This window comes from Podarcis filfolensis (assembly GCF_964270895.1).
Source record: "Podarcis filfolensis genome assembly, chromosome: Z".
Lineage (NCBI taxonomy): Eukaryota > Metazoa > Chordata > Lepidosauria > Squamata > Lacertidae > Podarcis > Podarcis filfolensis.
The window spans coordinates 17,687,786-17,708,445 of NC_139617.1; the positions used below are offsets into that span (position 1 = coordinate 17,687,786).

A 20,660-nucleotide genomic window follows, 5' to 3' on the forward strand; every position below is an offset into this window, starting at 1 on the left:
GGAGAATGTATGACTATATATTGTACCAAGATATGGTTCATCTTCAAGAACAGATCAAATATATGCCGGATTGGTTGAGCGTCTTGCAAGCAAAAGACTCAGCCTTCATTAGGGCAAATGTTCTACCCTTATTTATGGGAGCGTTTGGAATAGAAAAAGGAAAGGACTGTGCCAGGATGTGTTTTGTGGGGAAATTGCAGAAGTGAAGGTGTTGATTTGGGGTACAGTCGGAGGGGGGTATGGTGCCTGCTAGAGGGGGAAACTCCCCACCCTTTCCAAAACTTCCGGTAACAGTGTTAAGAATGACCCAAAGCTCTCCCCTCTCCCTATTTCTTTCATTTGCTGCATGAAATTTATACACTGCTTGACTGCATGAATGAGTGGGTCAGGCTCTCTGGGTCCTGGCATGGCCTTAGCTCTTGAACCCAGAGCACTTGGGACCTCCTTTCTCTCTCTGTCACCCCTTCATGCTCTGGGCCCCCTCTTTCAGGCTCTGATGATGCCCCTTCAGGTCACTGAACTGCAGAGAGATGGAAGGAATTGGTCATGATGGGCCGGCAAGGATCGATTAGGCTCCACATACGTATTTCTGTTCTGCCAATTCGGCAGTGGTTCACTGTTTTCTCCAGATGCCCCTCCTCACACACACACCCCAAGAATTGGGGCTGCCGGCATCTGAGTCGCTCTTTCCGCTCATCTCTTCTAGGATCAGGTGCTTAAGGCGCCTGTTCATGCGCTGCCACAGGGTGGCCCCCCAGCAAGACCCAGAGCAGCCCGTGGTGCCAGGTGAGCCAGTGGCCCTCCTTTTTTGGACAGAGGAGGGCAGGGATGGGCATGGGGGGCAACTAGTCCAAGGATGCAAAAGAGGACTCGCCTCTTCCCATGTCCTTCTGTTTGCAGTTCCGCTGCGGTTCCGCATCCCAGCCCCAGGGGTGAGTATTGGAGAAAACAAGAGCAGGGACTGGATCACTCAGAGCTGCCCCCCGCTGCCCCCCGGGCTCTTTGGCCCCCACTCTGCAGTCCCAGATGCCGATAAGCCCTCCCCTCACGAGGAACTGACAGCCTGACTTTTGCATTTCAGCTGCTGGAGGATGAACAGCTCTACCTCCTGGGGGTCATCCAGAACTGCCAGGCAGCTGAGCTCAGGGGACTCCGATCCCTGAAGTGCTCCATGCAGGAGATGACCCAAGCCATTCTGGTGAGTGATGGGGGGGTGTGGAGGGAAGGGGTTGTGCATCTGCGGGGAGGAGGACCCTGCTGGCTTAGGCCATGGGGTTGCCATTCCCCTGCAAAGCTAAGCCTGGTGTTTGGGGTCGGAGCTGATTTTCCTCCTCTGTTCTCTTCCAGGACATCTTGGGGCCCTTGGAGCACTTCAGGGAAAAGGATCTAGGGATCTTAGTGGACCACAAGCTTAACATGAGTCAACCTGAGAGTGATGCAGCAGCAAAAAATGCTAATGCTATTTCAGGCTGCAACAACAAAAGTATCCAGATCAATGGAAGACAATAACACAATGAAATTCAAAACAGTAACAATTTATTGTGCATTTATTCAAAATCCATTAAAAAATATTTATTTTTATTCCATTTTCTTGCAGTTCTTTTTCTTCTTGACACGTGGAGTTACATAGGGAGTAGATCATATATCCTAAGGAATGGAAAACCCCAAAATTCCGTGAGATCTTTTGAGGCAAAATAATGTTAACAACTTTCGGATCTCTCTCTGTCCCCTGCCCTGTCCTGTCTTTTGCAAAACAAAGGTGTCAACCCTGTGCCCAGACAGCAAGACCCTCCTACCTCGGCCTCCCTGAGGTGGTCCAAAGGAAATAAGAGCAAGGCATAAGGCACTAGCTTGGCTGCAGGAGTTGCCAGAAGGAGGCCTACAAAATGCCACCCAACCATCTTAGGGACTCCACTCTGCATCTGTGTAGGGCTCATTTCAATGTGCTGTTTGGAACAGGTAAATTTGGGAGGGACAAAATGGTTTCAGGACTTTTTCTGTGCGCTTCAGACATGTGGTTGGTGTGTGTGTGCTTGGTACATTTATGAACATTTATTTTATATATGTACGGCCTTAAAGTTCTTATAACAATAATAATATTATAATATTAATGATATATAATAATAATAATAATAATAATAATAATAATAATAATAATAATTTTATTTATACCCCAGCCATCTGACTAAGGATGCCAGAGACACTCTGGACGGCTTCCAACATACGTAAAAACATAAGAAAACATTACGCACCTCACTATACAGGGCTGCCTTCAGCTGCCTTCTAAAGGTTGCATAGTTACTTGATCTTCTTGGCTCCAGGATCTCATGACTCCATTCCCTCACGTTTCTCTGATGAAAACAGGAACATCATACCACACCCTCCAACATTTCTCCAATGAAAATAGGGGTGTCCTAAGGAAAAGCGGGACTTTCCGGGATCAAAACAGAAAGCAGAATGGCTTCTGAAAATCCAGGAGTGTCCCTGGAAAGTAGAGACAAAAAGCATGAGGATCCATGAGGATCCGTGCTTCAGAACCACGTTTTTGGGCCATGATATGTTCAAGAAGCCGTGGATCCTAGATTTTTGTGGTGCAGGTTATGCCCATGGGCATGATATGTAATTTGATGGTGAGTTTGGGGTGGTCCAATGCATAAAGCGTGAGGATCCATGAGGATCCATGCTTCAAAACCACGTTTTAGGGCCACAGTATCACCAGGAAGCTGTGGATCCATGATTCTTGTGGTGCAGGCTGTGCCCATGGTCATGATGTTTGATCTGATGGTGACTTTGGGCTAATCTAGTGCAAAAATCATGAGGATCCGTGTTTTTTAACCATGTTTTTGCACCATTGCGGCCCTACAAAACAGTGGGTGCATGATTTTTTTGATGCTGCCTACAGACTAAGACATGGTCTACAGTATCATGGCAGTTTTATTTAATTTGAATGAAAAAATCATATGAATTCATTAGGATCTGTTTAAAATCTGCTGGATCCACCTTTTACCCGTTTCCAAATTTTACAGTCACATACCCAACATACAACATAGAAACAAAATTCCAAAGAATCTCCTGGACTTCCCTCCTCTCCTTTGTGGATCCTATTGTTAATCATTTCCTCCTGCATCTTTTATAATAATCCAAATCTTTTACCGCTCCATTGTGTCCCAAAATTCACTATTAAACTACAGTACAAGTGTTATTCCAATACCTCGCCATTTCTTTCTGGCTTCCCTTCCCACACCGATTTCTAGGTACAGCCCGACCATCTGCCATAGGGATTCCTTCATTGCAGAGAGTTAGTCTAGATGAGCCTCAGGATCCCATCCAGCTCTATTAGTCTAAGTAGCATTTAAAATGTGGGGTGGGGAAAGGGAGGTTGGCTTTTACAACCCAACTTATCACCAAGGGAGCTCATATTCCTTAAGTCCGTTGTCGGCCACAGAAGAAAGGGTAGAGGCAGAAAACAGTTAAAGGAAAGCAAGGCAGATCTTTATTTTTCTGTTGCAACAGAGTCCCCACCCCTTTGCTAGGTGCTGAGGGGACCCAGAACAAAGGTGTGTATCAACTTTTAAAATCTTTAGAAATTGCCCAACTCCTTAGTCAAACCATCCCAAATCATAATACAAACGTCACAGAAAGAGGTGGCCTGAAACAGGGATCTGATAGTATTATGACTGTCTTGTCTGCCAGGATACCTGATGATGCTTGCTGATTGTCTTTTCCTGGCCAGCCTGGGCCATTCTTTAGGCACGGCAAATGCCTTGGTTCTTGAATCCATTGTCACCCCTACCTTTATTCATACACAGAATATGCTCTTTTGACAGGTCTGCTTTTAACAGATACTTGCCAGACTAGTTTTACAGAGAGGTGGCAAGATGTTTATCGCCAGTCTATTGGGAAATGTTTTATCAACAACTTCTTGCCATCCGTAGCATTTCAGCTCAGGTTTTACTGGTAAATGAGATATTTCACCAATAAATTGGTGGATTCATTGAGAAAACAAGGTGAAGTGAAAGCATCCTCTGTAAAAAGGCACATCTGGATACTTTGTTACCATTTTGACAGAGTTATACAGTGATATCTCGGGTTACATACCCTTCAGGTTACATACGCTTCAGGTTACAGACTCCGCTAACCCAGAAATAGTGCTTCAGGTTAAGAACTTTGCTTCAGGATAAGAACAGAAATCGTGCTCCGGCGGTGCGGCGGCAGAAGGCCCCATTAGCTAAAGTGGTGCTTCAGGTTAAGAACAGTTTCAGGTTAAGAATGGATCTCCGGAACGAATTAAGTACTTAACCCGAGGTACTACTGTATTGCACTTGCTATTTACAGAAGGGTTCCTATTGCATTTCCTGTAGTTACACACAGGGGGGTTGGGTGTTTTGTGGACACAGGTATATGTAGATGCACTTAATTTTAAAATGCTGATATTTTTCTATACCAAAACTATACAGACACACTTTATAGACGCCAAGTTTCTCTCTACAGCCCACTAAAACAACTGATCAGGAAACACAACTGATCAGGAAGGTCACTTGGACAAGTACAACTGAGCGATTTGTACAAGAATGCAGTGGTTGTGGGGCCTAACCATGGTGAACTCCTATATGCAAGTTACTTCTGTAAAAGGACATGATCTTTTGCAATGCACATTTCTAGTATGTTCTAACTGGAAGCATTTGCTTTCCTTTATTGCATGTGCAGCTTCAAATCTGTTTTAAAAGCATTGTTTTTGCTTGTCTGTGTATAAGCCACAAATTCAGAATCTATCTATCAGAAGGAGGGAGAGCTCCTTCCTCAATTTGAGAATCACTTAGGACAGTTCCTGTGGTTCTCAGATGTCTGCATAACAGAGGCACACTCAGGCATTCAACCCTGAACCGAGAAACTAATTTGTACAACTGACACCTGCAGAGATCTATCTGCGCACACTGATGTGCTTTTGTCCTGCAGAACCATTTGTATCTACTAATTAGGCCTGCCCTGGCCCTTCTTCCCAGGTTCTTCACGAAGGTGCTGGGTTCACCACCATGCATTTATGTGAAGCCTTGAACAACCCTGTGGAAACAGCTGCAATGTACTTCTTCGTATTTTGGAAAACTAGTCCGAACATCCAGTTTCAGCATGTAAGCTATAAAGCATTTTCTTCCTTGGCTATGTAGCTATGACTGCCCAGGACTTAGACCTCTTACTTAGAAGTACATCTCTTAGAACTACATGGGATGAGCTTTCAAATAAAAATGCTGAAAAGTGGACCCCTCTCTGGAGATAAACCTGGCCATTGTGGTGTAATTAACCCATTTTGGGTTTTATGTTTGGACGGAAGGGGAGAGGTGATTGTCAGTGTGGAGAGATAATGGAACTGAATGGAAACCTAGTTTGTAAGAGCTCTTATAGCAAGGCTTGTAAGAGTTGTTGTGGTCGCTAAAATAAAGTTCGGACAATGGTCTAAAGCAGGGAGGGATTTCTCAAGCCTGGGGACCAAATGAAGCCCTAGCCCTCTGGACTGTTCCCAGACCACACCATACCTGTGTCAAACACTTCCCTGGCTCTGCTCTGCACTCTCAAATTATGTTTGACATTTGTTTAAATCTAACAACACAAAGGAAAAGATAGGGTGTTGTGCCTGGCTATAAACTCTGATCATTCTTTTTGCTAGCCAGCATGGATAGAAAGGGGTTTGCCTGTGTGCAGTAACTGGCCTACTGAACAAAGGTAAAATTATAATCCTTTATTCTACCCACATTTCCTTCCGGCCCTGCCTACCACTGACATCTGGCCCCCAGAAGAGAATGTGGTCCTTGGGCTGTAAAAGGTTCCCCAGCCCTGGTCTAAGGGCATATGATGCAGCTTTGTTGCTGAAGCTAAGCAATTTTAGCCATATAAACTGCATGCCTGGGAACCATGCAGAAACTGCCTTTAGCATTTTGGAAGGGTGGGGTTTGGGGGGAAGTAAGTGACACCCACAGTGCTAGAGTGAAGGCTTTCTTTGCATGCTTGAGATCCTAGGTTTTACTCCCTAACTTAAAAGATTTTGGACTTGATATTGAATCATTAATGGATGACCGCAGGTCGTTCCCCTTCAATACCCTCAAAGAGTTACAGGGGGCTAGCCCCTTAGGCCCCATTTATCCCATCTGGGACCCCTCCTGAGGTGCCCTGAAGGCTGCTTGTCATGTTTGCTGCAAAACAATAAAAATAAAACATAGCCCTTTTTTACCAGTCAGTTAGGCCAGCTTTAAAGAATTGCTGCTGTTGCTGCCACCTACCCAGGAAGAACAAAACACGTAGAAGAGCCCTGCTGGATCAGACTAATGGTCCATATCTAGCCAAGCTCCTTGTTTCCCATCATGACCAGTGAGATGTTTCTTCAGAAATCCACAAGCAAGGCATGAAGGTAACAGCCCTCTCCTGCTGGTGCTCACCGCAAACAGAGATATCCAGAGCCATGCTGCTTCTGATTCTGAAGGGAATGAATATCAAGACTACATACACACCCTACATTTAAAGCACATGAATCCCCCCAAAGAATCCTGGGAACTGTAGTTTAGCCACTTGCAGGGCTACAATTTCCAGTGCACTTCACAAACTGCAGTTACCAAGATTCTTTGGGGGTAGGAGGGTGCTTTAAATGTCTGGTACATGCAGAGCCTAACCTCAGTGGCTAATTGCACTTACAACCTTATTGGCCATGAATTTTAAAGCTGTCTAAACTAAAGGCCAAACTAAAGACTAAACCAAGAAGGAGGGAATGATGCACTTTCTATACACCATGTATAATTTCATTAAGGTCTATCATGTCCTTCCTTGGGTGCCTCCTTTCTACACTACCCACCCTCAATGTTTCAGTTTTGATTCCCAATACACACACGGTTTGTCACCCCACCATGGTGAGGTGACACACCCCAGCCTTGACACACCTAGGGAGGGTGTGTGGAAATCAACCTCCAATTTCTCATGCAACCATACCAAGGGCTTAAATGAAAGGGAAGGACTTCCCAGCATCACAGAGGGACATTTTTTATTTACGCCCTTCAACCATTATGATGTGATAGCCAAACTTGGTTTTCACAGGAGGGTCTGTGTACACGGGCTTGTCCATACTGCTGACAGGCAAGGCGAAGGCTGCATCTTGGAAGGGCCCCACCATAGAGCCTCTGCTCATCCAGCCCAGATCTCCCTGGAAAAGAAGAACAATGGGAGACTGTTAAAGCCTTATAGCAGGGCTGTTGGCCAGATTTCAGTACGTTTAGTTTTTAGCAGAACTTCAGGGCCACCAACCAGAGCCAGGGTAGCTTTGGGGACGGGGCTACTGCTCCCCATGAGCCCCCACATTGTGCTGACCTTTTTGTACACATATAAATCCACATCTGAGTTACTACACATCAGAGATTCTAACAGTCTAATTTAGAAAGGGAGGGAGGAAATTGTTGAAGTGGCTGCTATAACAGAAGTGAGAGTGAGAAGCCCTCACCAGTCTCCTGTACATCTTCCAGTGATCAACCAGGAGATCCAACCTCTCTTCTGCCCTTCCTTACTCTGAAAGCACAAGCCCTTACAGCTGGATCTCAGTTCCCTCTCCAATATGCTATACCTTGCTTGCTTTCTGCACGTGCTCCTGACAAGCCTAATTTGCTTTTTCTGTAGGTCAGGTTGCTAAGATATCATCAACATTTTGCTTAAGTTCGTTCTTTGTTCCCTTTTACTCTCACCTTTCCAAGCCTCCTCACCTCCTGTGTCCTCTTCTGTTGGGATTTCCACTGAAAGGCCAGAGACCTGTCTTTTTTAAAACTCATTTTACTTCTGCAAAGTGCTGCACACACAGATTTCATTTGGCTCCGCCTCTGTGTTTCTGCTGCAGCTAAGCTTCACTCTAGTCTTTTAAATCCAGATTTCAATTAGCTGAGTGTTTCCAAATTGTACAGCAGAACAGGCAGTGAAGTAGCAAAAGCAAGACTATAGCACCTTGGCTGCCTCTTTCTCTCATGTCCTCAGGGCAGCAAAGGAAAAGCTGGCAACCACAGCAACAAGGTGGTCTGTCAGCACAAAACAGAAAAAGGCACATACCCCTTGTCTGGCTTTGTCCTCGCTGTACTGAGAGGCTACTTCACTGAAGCGCACCCCAGCCTTGAGTTTTTCCAATGCCTCCAGGCATCTGCTATGCTTCTCACATAGAATATGCCTCACCTAAAAAAAAGCAGAATGCAGATTAGACAAGCATACACCACTGTGGCTGAAGAGGCAACCCAGTCAGATGGGCGGAATTTAAATAATAAATTATTATGAATTATGTATTATTATTATCCCTCAAGAGGTAATGCAACCAATGACAGCTCTGGCATTTGACTGTAATTTAATGTGGTTTACATTACCCCATCTCACTATAATAATTTATAATAATAATTTATTATTTGTACCCAGCCACTCTGGGCGGCTTCCACAAAGACCAAAAATACAGTAAGATGTCACACATTAAAAACTTCCCTGATGTCTTCAGATGTCTTCTGAATATCAGGTAGTTGTTTATCTCTTTGACATCTGATGGGAGGACGTTCCACAGGACGGGCACCACTACCAAAAAGGCCCTCTGCCTGGTTCCCTGTAGCTTTGCTTCTTGCAGTGAGGGAACTGCCAGAAGGCCCTCGGAGCTGGACCTCAGCGTCCGGGCAGAACGATGGGGGTGGAGATGCTCCTTCAGGTATACTGGACCGAGGCTGTTTAGGGCTTTAAAGGTCAACACCAACACTTTGAATTGTGCTCGGAAACGTAGTTGTGCATCCCATAGCATGAAGTCATTAGTGTAGGGGAGAGGTGTTGAACTCTAACTCCCATCAGCCAGCAGTAGTCCAACAACATCTGGAGGGCCACAGAACCCCCACCCTCCTTGTGCAGACTGATGTCAAGCTAGCTGTGTTGAGCGGCTAGAGATCAGGAAGCAAGTCACCCTCCCCAGTTTAGCTGAATTACACTGTACATACATTCTTGTCTCTTTCTTGTCTAAAATTGCACCCCAGGGACACTATCCAAGGTGAAATGATACAAAACACCCACCTTCACACTGCTGCCACCTCCTTTGGGACCCTGGGCTTTCTTATCTGCAGCATCACTGCCAGAGGATGCTCCACCTATGAAAACACACAAGGTCAGAGGCAACAGGGAGACACCCTGGGTACGCTATGACACCTTCCTTCCACAGTGCCAAGCCCACACCTGGTGCTCGGCTGTGTGTGCACCCTGTGCAGCCAAACTCCAGGTTGCCAGTCTCACAGCAATGCACAGAAGCATGCTAGACTTAAGCTGCTATAAGGCAAAGGCTGCTCACCCTACTTGAACCCAGGCAGGATGTGAAAGCGCACAATCACAGCACTGGGAACTTAATCACAATGAAAGCTTTTTTCTTTCCCCGTTCCTGTTTTGCTTGACACTCTGCCTGAAGAAGCATACTGTACCAGAGAGAATATGAAAAATTGCTCCCTGTTTTGTAACACTGGTTGGTCCTGATAAAAAGTATCCCCTCACTTTGTCGTGACTTATGTGTATCCGAACCGCTGTTCTGTACCATCTGCAGCTGGGGAGGAGGGCTCATGCCTCTCCAAATGCAGTACAATGGACACCATTACTGACCCTGCTGGCTTACTGGGGCCGATGGGAGTTGGGAGCATCTAGAGGGCCACAGGATTATATATCCTTGATCTGGGATATGCTGGTCCCAGCATACAAACCGGTCTCTTTGTGAGTCAAGGGGCTGGCAACCTATTAGGGCATCCCAGGTACGTGTGGAAAACCACATGTCTCGGAGATCTCTGCACGTCATCCTGGTGCTTAAATCTGCTTCAGGCCGGTTTAAGATGTGCAGGGTTAGGCATGTCCTTCCAGAGAAGCTGGGGCTGGGGGGCAAGCAGAGACTCTTAGGCTGTACTGTCCCTTCTGGGAGAGTAAGGCAGAGAAGACAAATCAGGATTCCTGGTGTCCCTGTTGTCAGCACCTGGCTGGGGAGAAGGAAACTAGGACTCCTGGGTTCTCTGGTTGCAGCTGGAATTCATCCCATTCACCCCATCCCACCCCCAGTCAGCGCCCCCCATCCCTTACCCTTTCCCCCTTTGCCGCCGCTTTTCCCTTTCGGAGGCATCTCCACGGCTTCTTCCGCCCTCTCTGAAGTGCTGCGGCGTCACTCTCCTCTGACGTCATGTCCCGCGACTCAACCGACCGGGCACCCCTTCCCCTTTGCGAAAGCGGACCAATTAGATGCCTGCGGGGCGGGGCTTCACAGCATCCGTCAAACGCATTGACAGAGCGAGGCAGCCCCTTCCCGGCATCGCCAACGTTCTGTCAAGTCGGGTTTCATCCTTTCAGCAAAACCATGATCACAGGCTTGTCGATAAACCCAGAGAAATGTGTTTGCTGCGGGCTGGCAAACGGGAGGCCGAGTGGACAGTCCTCCTTTGCTAGCCCCCGCAGTCGCCTACATGCAAGAGAGCTGAAGATGGCATACGTGGTTCCCTCTTCTCCCGTGTTATATCCAGAAAAAGTTAGGTTGAGAGACGGTGGCTGGCTCTTGGTTCCCCAATGAGCTCCGTCAGAGTGGGAAATTGAACCCTGGTCTCTCCCAGGTCTTCCCCAACATTCTTTACTTACACCGTATTGGTTTGCACTGTGGTGCACCGAGGCAGATACACAAAGCTGCATTGTTGTAATTATTGTAGGGTGCAAATACTGTGTGCTAATATTTTCAATATTTACTCACCACTTGAGTGGACTCTTCAGATTGGCATTGAAAATGCACCCAGGGTTCAGCTGGGGGTTTCAATACAAGTCCAGAGATTACAGCTGAGACACAAAAATACTTTGAAAACATTAAAGTAGAAAATAAAGGAGTTACTGCTCTTTCTTCCATCTCTACCACTTCAGGAGGCCCCAAGACATAGATTTTGGGGTCCAGTCTCAGCATCTCAAGTTTAAGTCTCAGAGTCATAAGCTGGTCTCATGTTACTGTCTCTTTACCTTGGGACCCCTTTAACGATCCTCCTCCAGCCTCAGCAGTTTTTTGTCTTTTTGTTTCTGTACTATTCGGTCACTCGATGTTTTAAATCCTCTGTTGCTTCTGTTATCTCTTTTTTTTTCTTTTTCTTTTTTTTCTCCCTTTAAGTATTTGCCCAGGACGATATCTACCTTTACCTCCCCACCCCCATTTTATGTTGTTATTTCTATGTATATCATGCTATGGCCACACGGCTAATGCAATGAAAATCTATTGAACTTACCTTGGGTTGCTTGCTTCCAATCTTAGACCTACTAAAAGCAGATCCATTGAAATTTATGGACTTCACTAACTTAGATCCATTAATTTGAATGCGTCTGTTGTGAGAAGTTAGTTGGATAAAACCACTTGACTATAGTATTACATAGTATTATTTTAAAATACTAAACAAACCCAGCCATTTTGAAAGAGAAAATACTATTTATGTTTCCCTAAACTTCCATTTTTATCCAGTGGAAAAAACTGGATCCCTCCCCCTATGAAGAGAACCAATACTTTCCCCTTCTCTATGTTCCATTTTACTGGGCCTTCACATCTTTAATTCCAACCCTTTACCATTGGGCTACAGCTCTGAGCCCTGTTTCAGTATCAGAAAGTATTTTAAGAACCTAGTAGTCCCATGACACCACTAGGTACAATCTTCCTTATCTGATATTTTGGTTTGGCCACAAAGAGTTTCATACTTTAGAGTGCTGGATACTTGCCCAGCCGAATGGCAATGCTAAACCAAAATATCAGATAAGGAAGACTGTGTTATTATATGCTTGCCTATGTTACCTGGACAGGGATGCGGGTGGCACTGTGGATTAAACCACAGAGCCTAGGGCTTGCTGATCAGAAGGTTGGCGGTTCAAATCCCCACGACGGGGTGAGCTTCCCTTGCTCGGTCCCAGCTCCTGCCCACCTAGCAGTTCGAAAGCACATCAAAGTGCAAGTAGATAAATAGGTACTGCTCCGGCGGGAAGGTAAAAGGCGTTTCCGTGCGCTGCTCCGGTTTGCCAGAAGCGACTTAGTCATGCTGGCCACATGACCCGGAAGCTGTACGCCGGCCCCCTCGGCCAATAAAGCGAGATGAGCGCCGCAACCCCAGAGTCGGTCACGACTGGACCTAATGTTCAGGGGTCCTTTACCTTTACTATGTTACCTGGACCCTTAAAAACAATCTTCCACCTAGCGTAATCTAACATTACAGAGGGCGGTACAGTCAAGTCCGCTTTAAACCTAAATGAGAAAAAGCAGGGCCTTGAAGTTGCCCTTCAGCATCTGGACAGCAGACCAACCAGGTGTACAGGTTACCTGGTCACTGTCTTCCTCAAATACTAAGATGAATTTATTTTTACATTTTTGAATTTGTATGTATGTATATAAATTAGCATATGCACACGTGTCCTTGGTTTTGTTTTTATGGTGATGTAGATATTCTGGCAATCTATAAGCGGCCATCCAATGTTGCCTGAACAAATATGATCCCCATCAGAGGCCCTGCTGCTCTGTGCCATTTTTGCCATTGGATGCAGAACTGGGCATTTTTTAATACAGTCTCTAGTGCCTGCCATACTTGCCTGCCTTTGGCAGAGCAGCTTATTTATTTGAAGAGGCATTTTGTGTTTTTACTGACTGCTGTGCATACAGAGTTAATGAACTGTTGCCACTTCTGATAATGCTTCTTGTTTAACAGTGATCATTTTAATATTCTAAACAGATTGTTTTATGTTGTATCAGTTGGACTCCAGTAGCCACTTTAAATAGAAAAAAATTAATGTGGAAAAAACATGGTAAAATATGAAAATGAATTTCACATGGCCTAGCAGGAGTTTCTATGGCCAATCTATTCTTACTGCCATCTTTCCCAGTGTAGACTTTAATAATCAGGGCACAGGAAACATTGACCTATGGTACAAGCTACCTGCAAACTACCCTGTGATCTTCAGATGAAGGGTCATATAGAAAATTAATAAAGAAATGTTACAAGTGTGTGGGTGCCAGACTCCCCTAAATTCATGGTCCAGTAGTATCAGAATTTAATTAATGCTTAAAGTGTTAAAACTGGGTGCCAGACTTATGTTTTAAGTTAGGTGCTAAAATCCATGGATCCAGTGAGTGTTAGAATATAATTCAAGTTTGGGGTGCTAAGACACTTCTAATCCCTGGAATCAACAAAGTGTCAACAGCTAATTAAGTCAGACTAGTCTCCTGTGTTGTTGCAACTGTCTAAGGTGATAAGTGATCAGACCAGAACAGAGGACCAGACAGAAAATGGGTGTGGCCCCTCCCTCAACAGATAAAGCCAGAGTTTTAAAAGTTAGAAGCAATGTGAGCTAGACGCATAGAGAGCATGGTTAGACAGTCTTAGATCCAAGACTGTAGTTATGGAAGAAGTAAGACATTTTGGGGGGGGGGTGTTGATGCTGTAAACCCGTCCACCATAGGCTCAGGTTATGTGTATTTGTAAATAAACCCGATAGCCTAAAGACACCACAGTCTCCGCTGTGCCTCATTTCCAAAAGGAAACACAAACCCTGGGTAAAGCGCCTGGAACCCCCTGGAATCTTACACCACTTGGAGATTGGAGGTGGCATGCAACAATATTAATAGCACCCAGCAGATTGTAGCAAAGATACCACACATGGAGGAGAGCCACCACTCATGTTAAAAACCCTTAGCAATTTTGCAAAAGAATTCAGTGTTGCAGAATCAGCTTGATGAAAAGTCAGAGATCCATGATCAGAACCCCCCCCCCCATTTCTTCTAAATACAGTAGTTGTTAAAAGCGACTGTGGAGGGGTCCAAATTGAACTGGGATCACAGAGCCAGGAGAGAGAAGAGACTGAACTTTTCTTCCATTATATTTTTTAAATCTGCATTGGCATCTTTAATTTGTATTTAATTAGTTGTTGTTTTTAAATCTGTATAGGAATTGTTTTTAAGAAAATTTTATTCATTTACCACTTGATGTTTGCCCCTGCCCCAGGGCAACTTTGGGAGAAAGGGTAGGATATGAATTTAATAAACAAACAAAATAACCTCCAGTTACAGATAGGTAGCCGTGTTGGTCTGCCATAGTCAAAACAAAAAAAATTTTTTTTTCTTTCCAGTAGCACCTTAAAGACCAACTAAGTTAGTTCTTGGTATGAGCTTTCGTGTGCATGCACATACCAAGAACTAACTTGTTTTGAAAATAACCTCCACTCACTCAGGAGCTGTCATTTTCTCACCATGACAAATAGCAGCTTCCAGGGGAGAAAGGGAAGATTTCAATCAGGAAAGCAGCACAATGGAATGAATTTTTAATAGACCACCCCCGTCTACTGTAGCACTGCAGTCACATTTCAATCTCCTTTCTTCCACAATGGCTATTAAAATGAAATTTAAAGAGACAGCTGGTCTGATCATGGACCACCAATGTGTCATCTAGCCTGGCCCTTACAAACCTTTGCTAGGACAACTGTTCCCAAGTTTAAACACATGGAATGTGCTCAAAGCAGCGAATGTAAGCACCCAGGGGAGGGTGGTCCATTAGGGCAAATGGAGAACTGCCCCACAAAGCTCAGTCTGCTCTCAAGCAGCTGCCACCTGCCTACCTTCTAACTTGCATCCAGAGGGTGGCACTGGATGTCCGCTTCCTTCCCCTTAGTCTAAGTGTTGCCCTTTTAGAACTCAGAAGGGAGGAGGATATAGACAAAATTAGTTGGCTCCAGCTGTCGTTGGACGTGGCTTGACCAACCCTTGGCCTCCCAGTCTTCTGCTCTACCACACCCAATAGCCACCACTGGGAGCATCTCTGCATACACACTAACAATGGAGGTAATGCAACTGACTTGAGAAACCCCAGAACTGGAACCAGCTGAAAAAAAGCACTGCTTTGGTCTTTCCACAATTTCCATAACCGTTTGAGAACAGATAGGTCCAAAATGGCTGATTCTGTCCAAATAAAAGTCATGAAACAGAGTAATCGCAGCACTGAAATGAAATATCATATGGTTAGTTTCTAACAGAAATGTTAGGTCTCTCTGGTGGCTGTAAACTCACCCAACAAACAATTTCTGTTGCAAAATGGCAACAATTTCTGCTTGCAATCTTTCTCTTTATTATCAATGATAGAAATCAGAAAAAAAAATTCATGGTCCAAAGTCCTATTAGCTTCAAGTTCATGTGGCTGTTTTCAGTCCATCAAAGCCACAGAATTTCCACCTTTTTTCAAGGCTTGCTCCAACACCACTCATCTCCTGCTTGAAAGTGTGCTGGAGTCGCATCATGAGGGCTTCCACTTCACTAGCACAAATCTAGAAAAGAAAAACAGAATGTAACTGAAAACAGCTCAAGACAAAAAAAAAAAAAAAGGACGATCCTCTCAGTTCACCATGAAGGGTTAACATTTAACACCTTGGGTGAGATGACATTTCAGGGTATCCTGAACAGATATGCCAGACTCACAATCCTGTTAACGAACTTGGGTCACACACTGTCCACTGTTTCTCTAGGGAGCTCTTGACTCCAGGGACCAGAAACACTACACCTGCTACGGATGAACTGCACAGCCCAGTTTAAAAGATAAGTGAGAATCAAAGAGCCCCTGATCTTTCCAGGGGTTTATCTCTCCCCTCCCACCTCCCCCCCCCCCCGTTCTTCGGTTTGCAATTCACTGGCTAGAACAGGCGTAGGCAAACTCAGCCCTCCAGATGTTTTGGGACTACAACTCCCATCATCCTTAGCTAACAGGAGCAGTGGTCAGGGATGATGGGAACTGCAGTCTCAAAACATCTGGAGGGCCGTGTTTGCCTATGCCTGGGCTAGAATATGTGGATAAAATCAGGAGGTTGTTATTGAAGCACAATAGATTGTGTGACCACAGCACTTAAAATGCAAAGGTTGGGAATCTTTGGCCCTCCAGATGTTGCTGGCCTCCAATCCCCCATCAAAGCCAGTTAGTTTTAAATAAATAAATAAATATATCCTTTATTAGGCATAGCAAACCACACATTATCAAACAGACACGGTATACAAATTGTGCAAAATACAAGCTCAACATAACAAGGTTTGTCCCAGTCAGATCTTTAACTTCAGAGAAAATCAATTTGCATAAATAACACAACATTACCACATCACCAATCAATAAAGAACCACTAAATCTCTTTATAATGGCCTAGTCTTTCCACATGGACAGCACTCAAAAATTCAGCCACTATTAAAGTAATTTGATCATTCCTGTCCGAGAGCAGGTCCTGATCCGTTGGTAGCATAGAATTGAGCCTATTGAGTTGTAAGGCCTCTAATTAATTGTCTTCTGGCACAAATGCCAAAATCACAAGAAAATATGTTCCAAAGTATCAGGTTCCTGTTTACTACATATGCAAAGACGCTCTGATTCTGGGAGAGCTAAGTATCTTCCTCTTACTATCATCGAGGGAAACATATTAAATCTGGCTAACATAAACAGCCTGCACAATTCATGATTCTTCAGATTTGTCATGTATCCCTTTTGAAAATCTCTACAAAATGGGAGATTTAAATAGAGAGGAGAGCAAGTGCTGTGCTTTGCAACCTCAAGAGTGGAGAGAACACCTTTTTCTGTAAGATTCTTCCTGATAATTTCCCAAATATCTTTGGGGTCAGAATTTTCAAAGTCAGTTAAATTAAGCCCTATCAAGTTCAATTTTGCATGGAATTTATCCAACCTCTTAAGGTCACCTGAAATCCACACTGGGGTGCCATATAAAAGTTGGGTACAAAGTTTCATATCAATCACTTGCAATACAGCTGGAATATATCTATTTCCTACAGGAGAAAAAAAAAAGATTTAATATGGTGAGCTGTCACTTTAGCCTTAGCTATTGCAGCACAGATATGTGTGTTCCAATTCATGTTATTTTTAAATACAATTCCCAGATAATTGAAATGCTTCACTTCTTTTATTAGATGTCCATTGATTATCCCATTTTTTGGGTTCCCTCTTTGTAAATTGCATAATTTTTGTCTTATCATAGTTAATTTTGAGGTTATTAAGAGGGCAAAAGTTTGAGAAACTCTTAAATATTTTTTTTTAAACCCAAAGAGGAAAGTGAGATAATTACCGCATCATCTGCATATAGTAATAAAAAACCTGGGATATTGTTTAAATAAGGAATATGAGTGGTTACATTTTGAAGAAATAATGGGAGGTCAGATAAAAAGAGATTAAATAGGGTAGGGGCCAAGATGCAGCCTTGCCTAACTCCTCAGTTATTCAGAATTGGACCTACAAGTCTACCATCTTTTGAAACTTTAACATATATTTGGTTACTGGAGTATAAACATTGAATCAATGTAAGCAGGTATGGATCAATACTGCGGTATTCCAATTTGGTCTACAGTTTATTACGATCGACCAAATCAAAGGCACTTTTTAAATCTACAAATGCCACAAAGAGTCTTCGTTTGTTTCTCAAGACATATTTGTCCACAAGATGACTTAACACTAGACACTGGTCAAGAGTTGAAGGTCCTGCCTTGAAACCAGCTTGTTCCTTACCAGGTAGACCTTTTGTAAGCATCCATTCTTCCAGTTTAATAAGCAGAGATTTGGCATAGGTTTTACTTATGCATGGTAACAAACTAATAGGCCTGTAATTCTCTTGGCAATTCCTATCATTTTTTATTTTTTTTAAATCGACACCACTATTGAGTTATTCCACAATTTAGGTACAAGGCCTGAGTGATTGATAGAGTTAAAGAGCTGGACAAGATTAATCCCGGTTTCAACAGTGTCACGGGAGGTTCAGGTGGCCTTGGTGAGTAGAGAGTGCCTATTTCCATTTCCAGCTGATTTGGAGCCATGCTCCCTTTTGGACAGAGATGTGCTCTGGTAACTTCCAGAACGGACTCCTGCCTATTGCAATGTGCTCTATGTGGTTCTGTCTTTGAAGGAAGACTTGCAAAATTGAATTGGTCCAAAATGCAGTAGCCAGTTTACTGGCTGCGGTTCCATTAAGAATTCACATATACCCCAGAACTAGTTGCCAGTTGGTTTCCAGACCAAATTCAAGGTGCTCACATTTAGTGTTTGAAGTCCTAAATGGCTTAGGCCCCAAATAACTGAAAGACTGCCTCCTTCTCTACAGATCCTCTTGGGTGTCAAGACTAGCAGAGAGGGGTGGGGGCACTTGGTAGTTCCTACATCCTCAGAGGTCTGGGGTGGAGGGCCCAACAGAGGGCCTTCTCGGTGGTAGCACCTAAGCTGTGGAATTCCCTGCCCATGGAACAGCTTCTAGCACCTTAAGTAGTTTTTGTCATATGCTGAAGAAACATTTCTTTACCCTTTGACACTAGATATATACTTTATGTTTTAGAACCCACCTCTTGACTGTAATTTCTTTTAACTGAATATTTAATATTGAATTTTTAAATCGCTGCAGCCTGCCCTGGGACCTCAAGGTGAAAGGCGAGCAAGAAATCAAATGATAATCATCATCTGCAGGCACTCCAAAATCCATGGGACGACTCCTTGGCTGGCAACAGCTTGGGCTTTTATTTATTAAATTTATATATCCCACCTTTCCTCCCAGTGGAGCCTAGGAGGCTTTTAATTGTGTCACAAGATGTTCCCTAGTGGCACAAACTTTACTTTGCTCATCACACAAGAGGTGCAGGTACATACCTTGCTATCAAGGCGCTGGAGGTAGGAACAGATGTATTCAATGCTCGCTCCAAAAGGGTGAACGTGCAAGAAGGTTGAGATTATTCCTAGAGAAACAAAATTAATGGAGTTACATCCGGGACTCAGATGCTTGCAGAGAACACATATGTCTCTACTGTGAGCATTTCTGTACCTTTGGGGAAGAGCAGAAGCTGCCTTTTGGCTTTTCAAAATGTCGTGGGAATGCCCAAGCAGCAGGTCATTAGTGAAGGAGCATGTCACCCTCCATATGTTTTTAGCTTCCTGCTCCCATCAGCAGCAGTCCAACAACATCTGGAGATCCACAGGTTCTCCACTTCTAGTGCAGAGAGATTCACACTGCGGGCTCCAACTTATTTGTTATAACATCAGGTGCTATGTATGTGGGCCTGACTCAGACCAGGCTGCATTAATGGTTATCAGACTGGGCTGCACTTCTGGTGGGTGGATCAAGCCCCAGACAAAAGCATCCAGGAGTACTTCTGAGCCGATGAACCTTTGTTAATAAGCTCTCAGAACCGATTTTGCCTGGTTGGCAAAATTATTCACAGCTTGGTGTGTTTTGGGAATTAACCAAGAGAAGGTGTGCCTGTTGATTAAAAAAAATACTGACACATAAGCTTGTGTTTGTTTCAGGACTGCATCATCCATCCCACCTATTGGAAAAGTTTTTACTTTTATGGGGAAAGGCCAATTTGTTGTACAATAAAGATGCTTGGAGTGCATAATGAATTTAGGTTGTGCACATTGCAAAAGATAATGAGCCTTTACACCTGAGCTTATAGAGCTGGCATATTTTGGGGAGAGGTAGGTGTAGCTGGGTGTTAAAGAGCACATGCTTTGCAAGCAAAAGGTCCCAGGTTCAAGGTCCCAGCCTGAAACCTCGAAAGATTGCTGCCAGTTGATACTTAGGTAGATGGACCAATGATCTAATGGTGCCCAGCAGCCTCCTATGTTTCTGTGTGGAATGTATCCCCAGCCTCAACAATGCAGTGGCCGGTGATCCTTACCCACTAGCAAAGCTTCCCTTTCTGATTTGATAGGGCTGCCGTTGAGTCCTCTCTCAAGCGTGCTCTCCTTCTCCTGGCACACTGAGCAAGCTGGTGAAAAGTCATTGGCCTAAAGGCAATTACAGATAATTACTTTCTAGCACTGATTTGTATCCTAGCAATCTGTCAATTAAGTCACCAGCTGCATCCTGCACAGTAAGCATACTTTACAAACAGTAAAAATATTATAGAATATGTATAGGATAAAGGAGCTGGAGAAAACACATCAGAAATTATTCCCAAAGGCACGCATGCATGCACACCCACCCACCTCTGAATGGGCACTGACTTCTTCACTTACAATGGATTTTTATTTTTATTTTGCATGCTCACAATTAGTGTAATATTCTTCAGGAAAACACACAAATCAGAGTCAGCCAACAAATGTGAGCTTCTCTCTGCAAATGGAAACAGCAGGTGTGGGGATCTAGACTGCAGCAGGGGAATGCACCTTGCCCTCCCCACTATGAGCCTGATCCAGTTCCCCCCTTCCCCTGGCACACTGGCTGTTTGTGAAAGAAAAAATCTTGCACTGAAGGTCAAACCTTTACATCACAGTAGTTAGCCTCAAGATGGCTTTTAAAAGGGATTAGACTAATGCATGGAGAAGAGGTCTATCAGCGGCTAGCATAGCTGAACAGAACTTCCATGCACAGAGGCAGTATTTCTCTCTGAATACCAGGTGCTGGGGAAGGGCATCACTTCCTTGCCTAGCTTGGAAGCCCCTAGAACAGGCTTCCTCAAACTTCGCCCTCCAGATGTTTTTGGCCTACAATTCCCATGATCCCTAGCTAGCAGGACCAGTGGTCAGGGATGATGGGAACTGTAGTCTCAAAACATCTGGAGGGCTGAGCATGAGGAAGCCTGCCCTAGAAGCAACTGATGGCTGCCTTTGAAAACAAAAATGACAGATTGGGCA

The 20,660-nt window shown here is 44.3% G+C and overlaps 2 protein-coding genes and 1 long non-coding RNA gene across 9 annotated transcripts in view; 1 reads left to right on the forward strand and 2 right to left on the reverse strand.

Moving 5' to 3' along the window:
- The first annotated feature begins 273 nt into the window (after positions 1 to 273).
- On the forward strand, positions 274 to 1,195 carry LOC310753946. The gene is made up of 3 exons (XR_014543521.1): positions 274 to 786; positions 901 to 932; positions 1,082 to 1,195. It is a non-coding gene; the product is annotated as an uncharacterized lncRNA (long non-coding RNA).
- Positions 1,196 to 7,007: 5,812 nt separating this feature from the next.
- On the reverse strand, positions 7,008 to 10,228 carry PIN4 (peptidylprolyl cis/trans isomerase, NIMA-interacting 4). Its single transcript, XM_083595299.1, has 4 exons — positions 10,093 to 10,228; positions 9,055 to 9,128; positions 8,071 to 8,190; positions 7,008 to 7,183 (listed from the first exon to the last, which is right to left on the reverse strand). Exons 1-4 carry the CDS (start codon positions 10,130 to 10,132, stop codon positions 7,025 to 7,027), a joined length of 393 nt encoding a protein of 130 aa, XP_083451425.1. The 5' UTR covers positions 10,133 to 10,228; the 3' UTR covers positions 7,008 to 7,024.
- A 4,876-nt stretch (positions 10,229 to 15,104) lies between these two features.
- Positions 15,105 to 20,660, reverse strand: part of ENOX2 (ecto-NOX disulfide-thiol exchanger 2) — a 41,052-nt gene continuing 35,496 nt past the window's right edge. For 6 of the 7 annotated variants that reach the window (XM_083595293.1, XM_083595292.1, XM_083595298.1 and 3 more), the window contains exons 13-15: positions 19,703 to 19,811; positions 18,675 to 18,760; positions 15,105 to 15,324 (exon numbers count right to left, since the gene is read on the reverse strand). In XM_083595293.1, coding sequence (XP_083451419.1) covers positions 15,190 to 15,324; positions 18,675 to 18,760; positions 19,703 to 19,811 — 330 coding nt within the window. In that variant the 3' untranslated portion in view covers positions 15,105 to 15,189. Of the gene's footprint in view, positions 15,325 to 16,697; positions 16,817 to 18,674; positions 18,761 to 19,702; positions 19,812 to 20,660 lie in introns of those variants that run through there. The other variant, XM_083595294.1, reaches the window with a different exon arrangement.